The 18,336-nt window shown below is 43.2% G+C and overlaps 1 protein-coding gene across 9 annotated transcripts in view; it reads right to left on the bottom strand.

Moving 5' to 3' along the window:
• Positions 1–12,470: 12,470 nt before the first annotated feature.
• Positions 12,471–18,336, bottom strand: part of sox5 (SRY-box transcription factor 5) — a 93,707-nt gene continuing 87,841 nt past the window's right edge. For all 9 annotated transcript variants that reach the window (XM_077500081.1, XM_077500084.1, XM_077500082.1 and 6 more), the window contains exons 14-15: positions 14,798–15,014; positions 12,471–13,051 (exon numbers count right to left, since the gene is read on the bottom strand). In XM_077500081.1, the coding sequence (XP_077356207.1) occupies positions 12,730–13,051; positions 14,798–15,014 (539 nt within the window). In that variant the 3' untranslated portion in view covers positions 12,471–12,729. The remainder of the gene's footprint in view (positions 13,052–14,797; positions 15,015–18,336) is intronic.

Here is an 18,336-nt window from a genome sequence, read left to right as displayed (position 1 = left end):
TTTGGTTCTACTCCCCCCAACACGTACGCCACGGACGAGGCCTTTTGGCCCAGGCCGCTGTGCCGCACTCGGCTCGCTCTTTTTCTCGTCTCTCGCCTGTAATCCCTCCTCCTCATGAATACATTAACGCCACAGCCCTAAACTCCGCTTAGCTGGCGGCTCAGCGTCACAGCACATCCTATTACCGACTTTAAATCATTAATGTGACATCGTTTTCACCAAAAAAAAACAACAAAAAAAAACACCCACAGTTTTGTCACACAAACTACCAATGAGCATCCTTGGATTTTTTTTTTTTTTTTTTTTTTTTTTTTTTTTTTTAATCCAAGCAAGAGAAAAAGTTTCAAATGAATGCAAATGCAAATATGTGCCCACTGTAATAGTTTTGCCGTTTTGTTTCAACTATTGTGATGCAAATAGCCGAGTGGATAATTTGCGCTTTAAGCTGAGCTAACTCCTACAGTGCACCTTGGGCTGTGTATGTGTGAGATTTAATCTGTGAATACAGTTGACAATAAAGAGGAGAGAGGAGAGAAAAAAAGATGTGAATCTCCTCTCTTTGCTTCTCAACTATTCACACATAAAGCTTTTTTTTTTTTTTTTTTTCTCAAATTTTTACCTCCAGGCTGCCTCTGAAAAATTCATCACGCCCAGAGAAACAACTAAGTCTTTCACTTACTGGAGGAGTTGCCGATCTGCACCCGTCTTTATTGCATCAAAAGGGCATTTGTGTGTGTGTGTGTGTCTATGCTAATGAGCGAAAATCCTCTCTCCCTCCGAGTGCTTTCAACTGTGCTTTATGCACAAAGTGTTTTTTGTTGTGGTAGCGGGCGGGTGGAGTTGATTGTCGAGCATATGGACGCAGATGAGTAGGACATGATTTTCATCGGCGCACTAGAGTGGGGTTGTGTGTTTTTGAACCTGTGGTAAATGGGAGCATCAATAAAAGATTCATCTTTACATTTTTTTTTTTTTTACCTATAGGATGCTCTCTTGCTGAGAGTATGCAAGTATGCGACTGGCTCACCCATTCCTCTGCCTTAATAATGCTGCTAGCGGGTCTCGATGTGGCCCAGCATCTTACGGTGATGATTGAATTGTTGCCATTTCGTGCAGGAGATGGCAAAAAAAAAAGACAAAAACAGTAGAATGAAATAAGCGCCATAATGACATCTCTGGAGATCTGACGGTAACCATCCAAATCACTCAAAATCTTGTTTTTAGTCATTTTAGTAAGCTACATTTTATTTTAATTTATTTCTTTATGTTACCCTGTATTTACACATAACCTAGGGATGTAACGATAAGCACGATATCTTGATATCGTGAAACTGCCACAATATCGTCGTCGTTAATGTTCACGATATTTAAATGCAACACATCTCTTAAAGAAGTCCAGCTGATTTCCATTTGTGCAGTTCTAGCACCCTCTCGTGGCAAATTTTTTTTAGTGCAATTTAATTTTCATTAGGGATGTTTTGGCCCTTCTACATTTAAAATCAACACTAATTGTCAGATGAAGGGGAACGTAATATGCGTGTGAACCGAGTCAATATGCGGAGGAACTCAATGTGTGTGTATTAACAACATACCATAATAATAATAATAATAATAATAATATTAATAATAACATTGATGTTATGTACAAAACCACAATATAGTGCCTTTTTTATATTATTGTTCATGTATTATTATTAATATTGTAACCTTTTTTAAACACAACCCCCCCCCCCCCCAACCCCCCCATATCGTGATAATTATCTATCGTGAGCTTCATATCGTGATATCATATCGTGACGTATGGATATCGTTACATCACTAATATAACCCTGCTAAAATGTGTGCAGCAACATCAAAACAGCACTAGCCTAAAACCATGTTCAATCACTAAATGAATACACTACAAAAAAAAATAAAAAATTATTACGTGTCATTGATTATAGCGGGAAAGTGATTGCCGGCACCATCTGACCTATCAAAACATTTTTGAACAGTTTTGGTTACATCTAGTGTTAATTTTGTCAACAAAAACTAAACAAAAAAAAATTCGTCAATACACATTTTTCACCGGACAAAAGCTAGACGAGACTAGACTAAAACCCTCATTATTAATAAACAATAACTGTGACTAAATTAATATGCATTTTCGTTGACTAATGAAGATGAGACAAAAATGTACTTCACTTCATAAAAACTGGACTCAAATCTATGGACATTTTACTTCATAAGCAAAGACGAGACAAAATGATATAATTTTGTCAAATGTGGTCTCTGCTAATCTGTCACTGTGACACCCCCCCTTTTTTATCAAAAAGAGAGAAAATTTGATGTGAAATAGATTTAGATCTGAAATGTTCAACATTATCTGCTGACAAAAAAATATGTACAGGTAAAATGATCGTTCAGACTAAAACTAGACAAAAGCGCTGAGAGTTTTTGTTTACTAAAACTAGCCGAATAAAATGAAGTTTTTCTTGGACTAAAATAAAGACTAAAATACTCCATTAATAGTCGACTACAAATAGACTAAATAAAATTGGGATGAGGTTGACTAACTTTGATAAAAACTAACTCTTGTATTGTGTTTGAAACTGGACTAAAACTGAGAAGACATTTCAAAATTCCTAATAAAATGAACACTAGATCATCTTCCCAAATTCTTTTTCATACGTCTTGGAGCCATGAGCGATGCAATAAGTGAAACACTAAGCTGGCAAAGCAGCGTAATAGAAGGAAATGACTCTGCATGCATGCACTTACCTTTGCGGCTGACACACGTCCTTTCTCCACTGGAGCATTACAGTGACACATTTTTTAACAAAACCGGCTTAATCAAATGTATGTAACTGAACTGTTTTCGCTTATATTATCGTCTAAAAAAAAAAAAACACATCTAGACTTTCAGTCTTCATGAGGAAGAGGCTGAGTTTTTTTTTTTTTTTTGCTTCTTCTTCTCAGACTGTTCGAAGTGTCCAGCAGATTTAATGGATTTGTTCTCCAGCTATTTTCAATATAGTATAATTATACATATAAGCTGCTTCTTAAAGGTCATATTGTTGCACATATTGTTGCATTATGTTTCATTAAAATTGATGAATAGTCCCCAAATCAGTTAGGTTCATGCTAAACACTAATAGAGTAACATGTCCCGGCTGGTGTTAGCAAAGTTATTGTCACGCCGCCACCGGCGTGGCGGTTCATGCTTTTATTGTTGTATCCCTGTTTCCTGTCTTACCTTGAAAATCTAACTCTTATCTCACCCCAGGTCACTTGCCCTTCCTGCCGCTCCATAATTACCGGTCCCCGCCCTTGATTATCACCACCTGCCACCAATCACCTACAGCAATAAAAGCCACCTGCATTCTCCCCTCAGTGCCGAAGTGTCACCGTCAGTGCATGGAAGCGTCCCACAGTCCTTATGTCCTTGTTCATGTTGCCTAGCGTTGTTGCCTTGTTTTTGTGCCTTTTCCTCCCTTTTGGAGCGCCTTCAGTTACCCCTTTTGCCTTGTGCCCTTTTTCCTCCCTAGCGGAGCGCTTTCTGTTGTCCCCAGTACCTTTTGCCTGTTTTTTCCTCCCTAGTGGAGCGCTTTTTGTTCTCCACTTTTTCCCCTCCCTGTTCTCCTCTCAGTTTGAGAGGAGACCTCTGTTGGCCGGAAATAAACCTGCTGCCTTGGTGGCCTACCTTACGCCTGCGTCTGAGTCCTACTTGACCTCGCCTTGTCAGTACACTTCGGCCAGCATGGACCCAGCAGGCATGGTCGAGGCCGCACTGCAGAGCCAGGAGGCCCGGCTCAACAATCAGGACCAGATCCAACAGACCATGCGGTCCCGGATTGAGGAATTGACCAGCCAGGTCCACGAGCTGGTAAGCCTCTCACGGCGTCGAGTGCCAGCTTCCACCAGACAACTTCCTCATCCTGAGTTCTCCGTCCCGACCACGCCATTCACCGGGGTAGGATTAAGACTGGCCTCCCCAGAACGATACTCCGGTGAACCCGGGCGCTGTCAGACTTTCCTCACGGAATGCGACATTCATTTTGAACATTTACCACAGGCATTTCCCACAGCCCGGTCCCGAGTGGCCTTCATGGTGTCTCACCTGACGGGACGGGCCAAAACCTGGGCGACCGCGGAATGGACCAGGGGTTCCTCGGTCTGTCAAAGTGTACAGGACTTTCAAGTCGCTTTGCGCCAAGTCTTTGACCCAGAGAACAACGACCGAGAGAAGGCACGAGCATTGAGCCGGCTTCAACAAGGCAAAGAACCTGTCAGCGATTACGCTGTCCGCTTCCGAACATTGGCAACGAACAGTGGCTGGAACGCCATAGCACTTCACGATCATTTCTTAAAAGGACTCTCACCTGCCATTCAAGAACTTCTGATCCCCGTAGAACTCCCCACGGACTTGGACGCTTTAATCTCCCTCGCCATCCGCACCGATCATCGTCGCCAGGAGCTGGCTAAGATCGGCGGACCTCGAAGGAGGGAGGAACCCACCCCCTGGTCACGGCAACCGGAGGCCAGAAGGCTGCAACCCATCTTTTCTTCCCGACCGGAACCAGGAGAGGTGGACCTCGCCAGCGACGAACCCATGCAACTGGGAAGGGCTCGGCTTTCGCAAGAGGAAAGACAGCGCCGACGCCGAGAGGGCCGTTGCTACTATTGTGGTGGTCTTGGACACTTGGTGGGATCCTGCACCACGAAGGGCAACTCTCCGGTGAGTTCCCCGTCACCCCGACCCGCCAAGAACCACAGACTCACGCAAATTCAGATAGCCCACCACAATGTCACCACAGATCTGTCAGCCCTTATCGACTCCGGATCCGACGAAAGTCTCATGAACTGGGAGCTCGTAAGGCAAATACGAGCCTCCACCGAACCCCTTTCCTCGACCATCCTGGCTAGAGCGCTGAATGGCAAAGAGCTCTTCAAAATCACCCACATCACTGAACCTCTGGAAGTCCGAATCGGATCTCACTTGGAGACTCTCCGCTTCCATGTTTTTCACGCATCGTCCTCCACGTTGGTTCTGGGCCATCCTTGGTTGCGTGTACATAATCCCAGAATCGACTGGAACACTGGAGTCGTTCTGGAGTGGGGAACGGACTGTATCTCACACGGGTTGGAACCACCCTCACCCCGAAACTCCACAGCCCAGGTTCACCAGGTGACTCTCGTCCCACCGGCTCAAGAAGAGTACCCAAGCCTGCACACTGTTCCCTCCTGCTACCACCACCTGCGGGAGGTCTTCAGCAAAACCAAGGCCATGACTCTTCCTCCACACCGACCGTATGACTGCCCGATCGATTTGATTCCCGGTTCGACCATTCCCAAGGGGAGACTGTACTCGGTTTCAGGACCAGAACGCCAAGCCATGAACAATTATATTGACGACTCCTTTAAAGCCGGCCTCATCCGACCGTCTTCCTCACCTGCAGGCGCAGGTTTTTTCTTCGTGAGTAAAAAGGATGGATCCCTACGCCCATGCATTGATTACAGTCCCCTGAATGACATCACTGTTAAGAACCGGTACCCCTTGCCCTTGATGTCCTCGGTGTTCGACCAGCTGCAACAGGCTAAGATTTTCACCAAGCTCGATCTCCGGAACGCCTATCACCTCATTCGGATCCGCGAGGGAGATGAATGGAAGACGGGCTTCAACACTCCACGAGGACATTATGAGTACCTGGTCATGCCATTTGGCCTCACGAATGCTCCAGCCGTCTTCCAGGCCATGATAAATGAAGTACTCAAGGACTTCATAGATCACTTTGTGTATGTTTACTTGGACGACATCCTGATTTACTCTCCTGACCTAATGAGCCACCGAGACCACGTAAACCGAGTCCTGCAACGCCTACTGGATCATCATCTGTACGTGAAAGCTGAGAAGAGCCTGTTCCACGTCAACACCATCTCCTTCCTGGGATTTGTTGTTTCACCCGGGAAGGTGGAGATGGACTCGGACAAGGTCAGCGCCGTACGAGAGTGGCCCACGCCGGACTCTCGGAAAAAAGTTCAACAGTTCCTCGGATTCGCCAACTTCTACCGTCGTTTCATAAGAAACTTCAGCACCATTGCCGCGCCCCTACACGCCTTGACCTCCCCACAAGTCCGGTTCATGTGGAACCCGGAAGCCGAAAAGGCATTCAGAGACTTAAAAGCACGATTCACCAATGCCCCAATCCTCAGGGTCCCTGACCCCAAACGCCAGTTCGTGGTGGAGGTAGACACCTCCAGCATTGGAATTGGGGCAGTTCTGTCTCAGCGTTGTCAAGAGGATGGCAAGACACATCCGTGCGCCTTCCTCTCACGAAAATTATCCAAAGCTGAACGCAATTATTCGGTCGGAGATCGGGAGCTTCTCGCCGTAAAAGTGGCTCTTGAAGAATGGAGACACTGGTTGGAAGGCGCCGAACTCCCTTTTGTGATCTGGACCGATCACCGAAATCTGGAATACTTACGCCAGGCCAAAAGACTCAACCCTCGACAAGCCAGATGGTCCTTGTTTTTCAACCGCTTCGTATTTTCTCTGACTTACAGACCAGGCAGCAAAAACGTCAAGGCGGATGCGTTGTCAAGAGTCCACGAATTCGAGCCATTGAAAGCCGAGCCTGAGACCATCCTGCCCCGGGACTGCATAGTTGGAGCCATGAGATGGCAAATTGAGGACGATGTCAAGGAGGCACTGCGCAACGTCACTCCCCCCACGTCTTGCCCGCCACGTCGACTCTTCGTGCCTGAGGAACTAAGGTCTCAGGTGATACACTGGGCTCATACATCACAGCTGTTTTGTCATCCTGGAGTCCGCAGGACCATGTATGCTGTTGCCAGGAGATTCTGGTGGCCGGCAATGGAGACCACCATAAAAGAGTACATCGCCGCCTGTCCGACTTGTGCCCGCAACAAGACGTCCACTCAGTCCCGGATGGGTCTACTCCAGCCACTACCAATCCCATCCAGACCATGGGCAGAAATCTCAGTAGACTTTGTAACCGGACTGCCCCCATCTCACGGTAAAACCACGATCCTCACAGTTGTTGACAGATTCTCGAAAATGGTTCGCTTCATTCCACTAACCAAGCTCCCGTCCGCCAAGACCACAGCAGATATCATGATCCACCACATTTTCCGGTTCTACGGCTTTCCATTGCACATCGTCTCAGACCGTGGACCACAGTTCGTCTCCCGATTCTGGTCACAATTTTGTAAAGCTCTAGGTGCCAAAGCCAACCTGACGTCTGGATACCACCCTGAGGCCAATGGACAGGCAGAACGATTGAATCAGCAACTTGAAACCGGACTGCGATGCCTTGTCTCCCAGAACCCGACCACCTGGAGCAAGTACCTGGTATGGGTCGAGCTTGCTCACAACTCTTTGCCCACATCTGCCACAGGTCTTACCCCGTTTAAATGCGTCCACGGCTACGATCCGCCATTCTTCGCCGAACTAGAAGAGGAGGCAACGGTCCCCTCGGTCAAGGCCATGATCCGTCGGTGCCACAAGGTCTGGTCGGCGGCCCGGACGGCGCTTCAACGCCAGGGAGACCGGGTGAAGAGGGCCGCCGACCGGAAGAGGAGACCGGCACCAGAATACCGCCCAGGCCAGCGAGTTTGGCTATCAGCCAAACACCTCAGGCTCAAGGTACCATGTCCAAAGCTGGCCCCATGATTTGTGGGGCCTTTTCCAGTAACCAAGTCCATAGGTCCTGCCGCCGTTCGACTTCGCCTACCAAGATCCCTCAGAATTCATCCAACGTTCCATGTCAGCCAGGTCAAACCCGTCCACGAAAGCCCACTAGTGCCCTCCGAACCCGACCCACCCCCCCCGGAGATGATTGAAGGCGGCCCCGTTTACAAGGTCAGGAAACTGTTAGATGTTCGTAATCGGGGCCGCGGGCGACAATACCTGGTCGACTGGGAGGGGTACGGCCCGGAGGAAAGACAATGGGTCCCCTCCCGGTTCATCGTTGATCCCTCGCTAATTGATGATTTTTACGCTGAACACCCTGACATTCCTGGGCCGTCAAGAGCCGGCCGTTGAGGGGGGGGTACTGTCACGCCGCCACCGGCGTGGCGGTTCATGCTTTTATTGTTGTATCCCTGTTTCCTGTCTTACCTTGAAAATCTAACTCTTATCTCACCCCAGGTCACTTGCCCTTCCTGCCGCTCCATAATTACCGGTCCCCGCCCTTGATTATCACCACCTGCCACCAATCACCTACAGCAATAAAAGCCACCTGCATTCTCCCCTCAGTGCCGAAGTGTCACCGTCAGTGCATGGAAGCGTCCCACAGTCCTTATGTCCTTGTTCATGTTGCCTAGCGTTGTTGCCTTGTTTTTGTGCCTTTTCCTCCCTTTTGGAGCGCCTTCAGTTACCCCTTTTGCCTTGTGCCCTTTTTCCTCCCTAGCGGAGCGCTTTCTGTTGTCCCCAGTACCTTTTGCCTGTTTTTTCCTCCCTAGTGGAGCGCTTTTTGTTCTCCACTTTTTCCCCTCCCTGTTCTCCTCTCAGTTTGAGAGGAGACCTCTGTTGGCCGGAAATAAACCTGCTGCCTTGGTGGCCTACCTTACGCCTGCGTCTGAGTCCTACTTGACCTCGCCTTGTCAGTTATAAGTCAATATTTTAGACGTACAGCACAAAACCAAGTACAAATTTATACAACTAGAAACTTTAAATTCAATGAATTTATGGAGTTTAATCGCCTTAAAATGTATAAAGCCCATCATGAAATGTTATCAATTAACATGTAAATCAAATATAAAAAAAAAAAAAAAAGTGAAAGTGAGTAATTTAAATTAAGAGGAACAGGTATTTTTTTTTCCAGACCTAAATACAGAACAAAACAAAAAGAATAATGTATTTCAACTCAAGGTGTCAGTTTGTGGAACAATCTGGGTTATAAAACTAAATCATCCCAGTCCATTTGTATTTAAAAAAAAAAAAAGTATTAAAGCTCAGTTACTGAAAAAAAAAAAAAATATATATATATATATATATATATATTAATAATATACAGCACAAGGTCATGATTATTATTATTGTTATTTATTTATTTATTAGCAGGGACAGATATCAAAAGTTTCACTTTTTTCTGTCCCCTTTCTTTTTCTTTAAAGAATGAAATAAAAATTTCAAATTAAATTGAATGATTGATGGTTGCCGTGGTAACACCAGAGCGGCTTTTCTCCCCTCTTATCCACATTGATTTGAAGTTAGTTCAGGGTCAATTTGTTGATTATTATTTGCTTTAAACTTCATCAAAATTCAATAATACATTCTTTTTGTAATGTTTGTAAAAATTAACATCAATGCTGGGACTAACCCAATGTACGTTGTCCTGGCATCCACCAAGAATTTAATGTAATTTATGAAAGTCGAAATCATGCCAGTGACAAATGTCCATTCGAAAGATTTTCTGTAACAATTACAGTTAAAATGTTGTCTGAGTTTGGTCCGCACTGCCAATTGTCAATCATGCTCAGGCTAACTTAACGTGCCTTGGCTGGCCCAGTAACGTTGATGTTACATCATCATGATGCTTTCGTAATTGCGCCCTTGTTGTTTGTAATGCATTCCTAATTAGCCAAGCCGTTTTGTGTAAAACGTCAACAGTCTGTTTGACAGGTTTAAGCCAGTATGCGTCCTGGCTGGTCCACCAATGTAAAGTCAGAAAGTGCATAGTGGAGGAGAAGTGATGAAGACCAAGACACAAGTTTTACCGAACACATTGCTGTCTTTATTAGAGCCTCGTCTGGCAGTAATACTGAAAAAAAGTGAACTTAGAACAGATGGTGGTGGTAGCCCACGACTTTTTCTCTCTTTTTTCGCCCCTCAATTTTTCATTGTTTCTTTCAAAAATTTTCATCATTTTGTTTTTTTTTTTTTTCATGTGAGAGTACTGCGACTCTTGTGGCATGGATAAACATTAATAAAAGAGACAGAGGAAGAGAGAAGAGGAAAAAAAAACAAATATACAACTTATATTACACTGTGTTATGAACAAAATATAAATCTATAACTCTATGTTATATTTACATAATTATCTTTCTTGATTTTTCAAGTTGAGATGGTCAGGTATTTTTATTTTTTTCGTAATTCTGACTTTGTTTTGAGCTCCATTCATGACTTTGATTGTCTTAAATAATATGATCGCCTTCTTCATTGTCTCAATACGGGGGCGGGGCCGACCTTGCCAGCAGGGATGATTGACGTCCATGTGCACCCCCCCCCCCCCCCACCTCTTCTCTCCAGCATCATGGCGTGATAACAGGGCTAGCTGTACAGCAAAGTCAAGTCATGAGAAGTCAAGGCTCTGTGGAGCTCAAAAAAAGCAGCAAAAAAAAAAAGTCTCCTGATGGAGTTTAATTCATTCCAACCCCAAAACGTGTAAATACGTTTTTGGGAGTGAAGGACAACGTATTAAAAACGTATTTACACGTTTTTGGGTTGGAATGAGTTAAGATGCCGTACGCACACAGCGGAACACCATTGGTGGGGTAAACACTGCTTTCCTATTATTATAACAAACCACTATCACAAAAAAAATAAAATAAAATATGTACAGGATATATAATGCAAATGTAAAAAAAATAAAAGAAAGAAAAAGACAGCATAGGACTTGTTTGGTTGTCACAAATAATCTCTTAAGTGTGTGTGCATGTGTGTGTGCGTGTGTGAGTATGTGTACAGGACTGTCTCAGAAAATTAGAATATTGTGATAAAGTCCATTATTTTCTGTAATGCAATTAAATAAGCAAAAATGCCATACATTCTGGATTCATTACTAATCAACTGAAATATTGCAAGCCTTTTATTATTTTAATATTGCTGATTATGGCTTACAGCTTAAGAAAACTCAAATATCCGATCTCAAAATATTAAAATATTTCCTCAGACCAAGTAAAAACAAAAAAACCCCAAAAAAAAACAAGCCATAATCAGCAATATTAAAACAATAAAAGGCTTGCAATATTTCAGTGTATTTGTAATGAATCCAGAATGTAGGGCATTTTTGCTTATTTAATTGCATTACAGAAAATAATGGACTTCATCATCCATCCATCCATCTTCTACCGCTTTTCCGAGGTCGGGTCGCGGGGGCAGCAGCTATAGGAGGGAAACCCAGACCTCCCTCTCCCCAGCCACTTCAACCAGCTCCGCCGGCGGGATCCCAAGGCCAAGGACTTTATCACAATATTCAAATTTTCTGAGACAGTCCTGCAATCCAGTCAATGATGTTCCACTGCGTATCCAGCCGCACTAGTAAACATTGGGGCTAGGGCAAAAAAAAAAAAATCTTCACATTATACATTTAGAATAAGCAATACAAATAAACTTCATAATAATAATTATAATAATAAAAAATATCATGTTCTTTTCTCTGACTAGAGATTCTGAGTGCTTTTTAGAAACCGACGGGTTACATCTTCAACTTGTCCACCCGGTGGAGGATTAATACGAAATGGAAAAACTTAAAAGGGAATAAAAAAAAAAAAAGGAGTTGGGGAGAGGGGGGATGTTTAGATCTAATACCTGCAGACTAAAATAATGTCATAGAAACCCGATATAGAGAAGAAAAATAAATTATACTGTACATAACTTACTAAACATAGCTGACCATCCTTATAATTATTGTTAATAATATTAGAATAGAGGCAGTTTAGAGAAATAATAATAAAAATACAGTATTCAAATACAAAACGGAAACACTGACTGGCGGCCCGCTGAGGTCAGCAGGCGAAAAACATATAATAGTTGTCTGTTTGTGTGTGTGTCTGTGAAATAAACAGCAGTTAGTTTCTTGTCGTTTTTTTTTTAAGTACAGAAAAGGGGCTAAACCTTCACACGCACACACGGTTGCATGGTTCAAGCAATGTGTCACGGCTGTTGAGCTCGTGGCGGGACGGCGCGAGATGACAACGGGTGGATTGTCTCGCAAACACAGTGCCTTTTTTTTTTCTTGTCATCGACCCCACCCACAAAATTATAAATAAAAGAAAGAAAAAAATCACTCCCTCGCTGACGTCCATGCTTGCGTGGCGGCGAGTTTTGAGAAAAAAACAAACAAAAACAAAACAGCAAATCTCCAGGAATAGATCTCTTTCTTGATGAAAATAAAACATCAGGTGCTTCATAACAGGCTTTGGGGGGAGGGGGTGGAGAAATGTCTCTTTTTTTCCTATTATTATTCAAACTTAGCACAAAAAAACCCCAACAAATCACATTCACAAGCCACTTATTGGCACCGTGTACCTGAGTGAGAATATTATAGAACTGAGAACAGGAAAAACAAAACAAAAAAAAAAGTTATTTTTTTCTCTCTTTTCAAAAATGTCTCTTGAGGAAAAAAAGGTCCGCCATCTTTAAAGTGTCATCTGTTTTGGCCCGTGACAGATCCTCTGTTTTGCGACATTTTGTGGACAAACTGTTTAAAAGGTCGCTTTTTTTCCCTCCCCCCCATCCCCCCATCCCTGCCCCCCCCCCAAAAGGGAGTGACGTTCCTCCCGGATTCTCCCCGGCAGCGTGTCGGGGGCTGGCTGGCTGGCTTTGACTTCCTCCCAGATTGTGTAACAGTCATGTGGGTGACAAGTCCTACGCGTCAGCTGATTGGTCGGATGCTGGTATCGGGACTTGGATGGGAGGGGCTTTCGGCTCTGCCAAGAGTCCGCAGTGGGGGAGGGGGCGGAAAAGCAAGGGGTGCAAAAGGGCGCTGGACAGGGCTCCTCCTCCTATTGGGCGACGTGATTCTCGTTGTCGCTGGCGTAGTCGGCCTCCTCGTCCTCGTAGTCGAAGTCGTCGTAGGCGTCGCCGTTGCTGTCGTCCAGCCGCAGCTCCTCCTCCTTGACGCGAGGCTCGTCACCGCCCTTCAGGCCGCCCAGGCGGGGCGAGGCGTGGTGGTGGTGGTGGTGGTGGTGGTTGTTGGCATTGGGCTCGGGGCTGCTCGACATGCTGGAGTGCTCCGAGGGCATCTGGGGTGACGGCATGCCCGCCATGGAGAGGGCGCCCGGGTAGACTACGCCCGCCGACGATAAGGGCAGCTGACTCTGCTGCCTGGAAGGCACACGTGCGAACGCAACTTCACTTACAGTGCGCGTTCCTGAACATTTCTCGAAACAAAAAAACGTTATACTACACTATAAAAAGAAAAAAAAAAATGCTGTTTTTACGTTAAAATACTGGCGGCTGTGGTTGCCGAAAATGTACCATAGTGTTTATTATGTCAACGAAAACTGAACAAAAATAAATCCGTCAACACACATTTTTGACCGGAGTAAAACTAGACTAGATAGACTAGACTAAAACCCTCGGTAATAAACAATAACTGGGACTAAATCAGTCTGCATTTTCATCAACTAATGAAGACAAGACGAAAATGTCCTTCAATTAATAAAAACTGGACTGAAATCTATGGACATTTTAGTTCATGAACAAAAATGAGATGAAAATCATATGATTTTGTCTCTGCTAATCTAAAAAAAAGAAGTAAATAATACTTATAACTTAACATGAATCCAACGGCTATAATGTTCCAATAATAATGCGACTGCTAACTAATGCTGGCTAACTTACTAGCTCATAGCATGGAGTCATAGTAGCCACTGTTACTGTGTGTCAAGTTGTTTTTCATCAAAAAGATGAGAGAATATTTGATGTGAAATAGTTTTAGATCCAAAAAGGTTCAATATAATCTGCTGACAAAAAAAAAAATAAAATATATATATATATATATATATATATATATATATATATATATATATATATATATATACAGGGATAAACTCGTTGTCCCGACTAAAACTAGACTAAAATGTTGACAGTTTTTGTTGACTAAAACTAGACGAATAAAATGTCGTTTTCCTGGACTAAAATAAAGACTAAAATGCTAGATTTATAGTTGACTAATAATGGACTAAATAAAAAGGGTATGAGGATGACTAATTGTGATAAAAAACTAACAAGCGTGACTGAAATTGGACTAAAGCTGAGGCTAAATTTAAAAATGGTGAATATGGTAATAAAGTGCTCTCCTACCTTACAATGCCCTCAAAGTGCTTTGCATTTTGACTGGTACTCATTTCACCTATTGATTACATACATATTCTATATGTATGTATTTATTATAGATCCATCCATCCATTTTCTTAACCGCTTGCTCCTCACAAGGGTCACGGGGGTGCTGGAGCCTATCCCAGCTGGCTTCGAGCACTAGGCGGGGTACACCCTGAACTGGTTGCCAGCCAATCGCAGATATTGATTATCAAGAATATATAATATACAAGTTGTTCTGTAAAGTTGTTTGTATTTGCACCATATATACGTATATATGGTTTTACAAAATTATTCAGGTAACCATAGCTTCCAGTTTTGTTTCTATAAAAATAAACATTATTTTTACACACGGTTTTACAGAATATCCAAATATTCTAATCTGTAATATGAATTTGTAAAATGCATGTTTGTTTTGGCATAAACAAAATGTAGCAAAGAACCTATACTGATAAAAAAAAGTGTTGTTCTCACATTTCAATGATGTCATTTTAACTGTATCCCAATGTTTTCTGTTTTACAGTTAATCTGTGTTTAAATTACAGTAATTTGTGAATTATCCAAAAGAATTTGATCTTTTTCACATTTTCTTACTGTCAAATACACAGTTTCAGAGTTTTACAACACATTAATGTAAATTACACAATGTTTCATTGTTTTTTAATGTCCCGATTTACAGAAATTCACTGTTAAATCCACAGACATTATGAGCAGTCTCGATAGTCGAACGTGAGAGTTTTGTGTACTGACCCTACGCTGAAGTACTGCCTCATTTCCTGCCGCCGGGAGCGCATGATGGCCTTGTACTCGCCGATGCGCAGTTTCTTGCCGTCCACCAGGCACGTGCGCTTGGGCCGCGGCTTGTACTTGTAGTCCGGGTACTTCTCCAGATGCTGCTTGCTGAGGCGCGCCTGCTCCTCGTAGTACGGCTGCTTCTCCAGGTTGGTCATGGCTTTCCAGCGCGAGCCTGGGAAAAAGAGGGAGATAGTCAGGTTCATTGAGGATTAAGGCTGTGGCGTCACAATATAGCTTATTGAAGGTGTGAAAGCTGGATTTTGACTGATTTTGCAAGGCCACAGAATATTGTGTTCTATTGCTATAAAAACATGGAACCTACCAAAAGAAAAATTAAAGTCTCTTGTTTCATCAGGAAAAGAGAACGTATATTTCTATCTGTTTCCATTTTGCAGCAATTAGCATTAGGATAGCTACAGTAAGTTTCATCATTATTCACAAATCTGTTTAAAACGGTGGGGAAAACAACTTTTTGTAACATGGCCCTGGTTGATCTCTTACACTCTGCTGCCACCTGCTGGTCGTTTTTGTCATAATTAACATTGCTTCAAGCATTCTCTTCAGTTTCATCAAAGCCTTCTGTATGCTCAAGCATATAAAACCCATAAAAAAAACTTGTAAATACGTCTTTGGGACCCTGGTAATATATAAATTAGAACATATTTATATGTTTTTTGGGAGCAAATAAGTAAAAAAACAAAAAACTTTGCATCGGCTCCAAAAGAGGTCGGCCCACCGGGCATCTGCCCTCTATGCCAGATTGCCAGTCCAGCCCTGGCTGCAAAGCATTACAGGGAGCTCCTCAACTAACTCGAACATGATTCCTTGTCACGGCAATGCACACACAAGTTAATCAGCTTGTCTTAGTCATGTCATTATGATATAGTGTATATATATATATATATATATATATATATATATATATATATATATATATATATATATATATATATATATATATATATATATATATATAAACTATGAGCAAAAGCAAAAATAGTGACATAAATCAAGGTTATAAAGTCAAAGTATTTTGCAAAGTTCCTCCGGAAAGGGGAAAGGCCAAAGATTTACACGGAAAAGAAACATTTAACATTTTAAAAGACAGTCCTTCTTAAAAATATGGCTTTTATTTCTGAATGTTTGGTTCAATAACTGTGTTTTTTTAAAGAAAAAATAAATAAAAAATGAGGAAAAATTCTGCATTCAAAGAATGTGGGAAGTCAAATTTATCCCACTCAGAGTGTCCCACTTCTGACCTCAAAGTGTTCGAGGTAAATGTAAACAAAGAGGGCTGATTCCGATAAAATTGTTTGTTGTTCACATTAACGCAGTCAGTCCAAATCACGTTGTTATGTGAACCAAGGTCAAATAATTAAATGAAAGCAACAATAACTCAAGATAAGTACATATTTGTTTTGCCGTTGACGGTCTGTGTCTCCATGGGGGCTCGACAATGGCGGTCAGTCATGTCGTAATACAAAACAAGGTGCAAAAACATTGCAAAAAAATAAAATTAAAAATACAAGTTTGTGCTTTTGTACATTACAGCAATGTATGTAAACAACCTACAATCTCTAATAACACTTCAATGCCTCAAGCATTTACTGGCTAATGCAAGCCCACATTGAGCTCCTCCACATATTGACTCACTTCACAAGCGTATTATGTTCCCCTTCATCTGACCATTAGCGTGAATTTTAAACATAGAAGGGCCAAAAGATGCCTTGTGAAAATTAAACTGCACTAAAAAAACTAGACACCAGAGGATGCTAGAACTGTCCATCCATTCATTTTCTTGACCGCTTATTCCTCACAAGGGTCGCGGGGGCTGCTGGCGCCTATCTCAGCTGGCTCTGGGCAGTAGGCGGGGGACACCCTGGACTGGTTGCCAATCAATCGCAGGGCACACAGAGACGAACAACCATCCACACTCACACGCACACGCACACGCACACCTAGGGACAATTCGGAGCGCCCAATTAACCTGCCATGCATGTCTTTGGAATGTGGGAGGAGACCGGAGTACCCGGAGAAGACCCACACGGGCACGGGGAGAACATGCAAACTCCACCCAGGAAGGTCCGAGCCTGGACTCGAACCGGAGACCTCAGAACTGGGAAGCGGACGTGCTAACCACTCGACAACCGTGCCGCCCATGCTAGAACTGCATCAATGGAAATCAACCTGACTTAAAAAAAAAGTGCTGCTTTTTATATCGTGACATGACGACGGCGATATATTGTGGCAGTTTTAATATCGCGGTATCACGATATTGCCGTTATCATTACATCCCTAGTGGTACCCAAATAATTCTAAAAATAAATACATTCTCAAAAGCAACAACTTTTTCCAAAAAGGGCTAGAGTCACATGTCAGGAGTCATTGTTTCACAAACCAATTACAACAGTGTAATGGCGATTTGTATATCCAATAACGTCTTATTTAGTCATTTGCACTTCTTTGCCGGTCCATCAGAATATCGCTTGACTAACACTTACAGTTTTGGCCAAAATATTGCAGTCTGTTTGAGTGCACATTCAATTCCTGCATATCCTTAAATACAGAATCACCGAGAGCAATTAACAAACCAGGACAAATCACCAATCATTAGCCCGCTAATGATGAATTATTATTAACATAACAAAATGACGAGACGATAAAGATGTGTCGAACAGGCTTAAATTGAGCCTGCTTGTGTCAGCCGGATCCACTCGGGGGGGAAAGTGGGGTTAATGAGGGGACGACAGGTACTCATCCACACTAATGAGGGTTGCTCCCGTCAGCGCCGCTTCTACTCGTGGATCACGACCAAGTGTGCGTGTGTGTGTGGGTGTAATCTTGCGCCTGTTTCCCCCGAGCGCAGCCTCATATCTGGTCTGAATTTGCACTCGACTACTGTATGTTTAATGGCTAAAAGCTGTCAGCACTTGGCCGTTCTCGTTCGTCTGTTGTGCGATCTGTTAGCAATTGAGGACGAGAGAGATACACGACGACTGGAGAGAGAGAAGAGGCTTATTAAAACCAGATTTCCCTGCGTTATAAAACGCTTTTGAGCTCTTTAAAATGTCAGGGCCGATCCCGGCGGTCTGGGGGAAATGTCAGGCGGCGGCGGCGCTGCTTGTTTAATGCATAATGAATTATATCATCATTTGTCTGAGGCGCGTACGTTCTCCCCGGCCGTTTTACGCGATCGCCGCCGTTTGCGAGGGAAATCGCTGCAAAGTGTGTCTTTGGTGGATGAAGAGACCGGGAAGAATTACCAAAAAGCCGTTTATGTTCTTGGTGCCAAGTTAGCTATGTTGAATTGAAGGATGGAGCGTCATTTTAGCCAGGCTATTGCCTTTTCGAATAGTAAAACAAAAGTGCTTTGATGCCATAATGGAACTTATCGATTACTTGGCGATTGTTCGCTATATTAGCAATGGGACCATTTCTCAAACCAGTCAAATTTCAAATTTGTCCCCACAGAGCCAAGCGCTGGCTCTCAGTGA

This window comes from Festucalex cinctus, chromosome 16, assembly GCF_051991245.1.
Source record: "Festucalex cinctus isolate MCC-2025b chromosome 16, RoL_Fcin_1.0, whole genome shotgun sequence".
Classification (NCBI taxonomy): Eukaryota; Metazoa; Chordata; class Actinopteri; order Syngnathiformes; family Syngnathidae; genus Festucalex; species Festucalex cinctus.
Note: the sequence above shows the minus strand (reverse complement) of the source record. Positions and strands in the feature narration are given on the sequence as shown.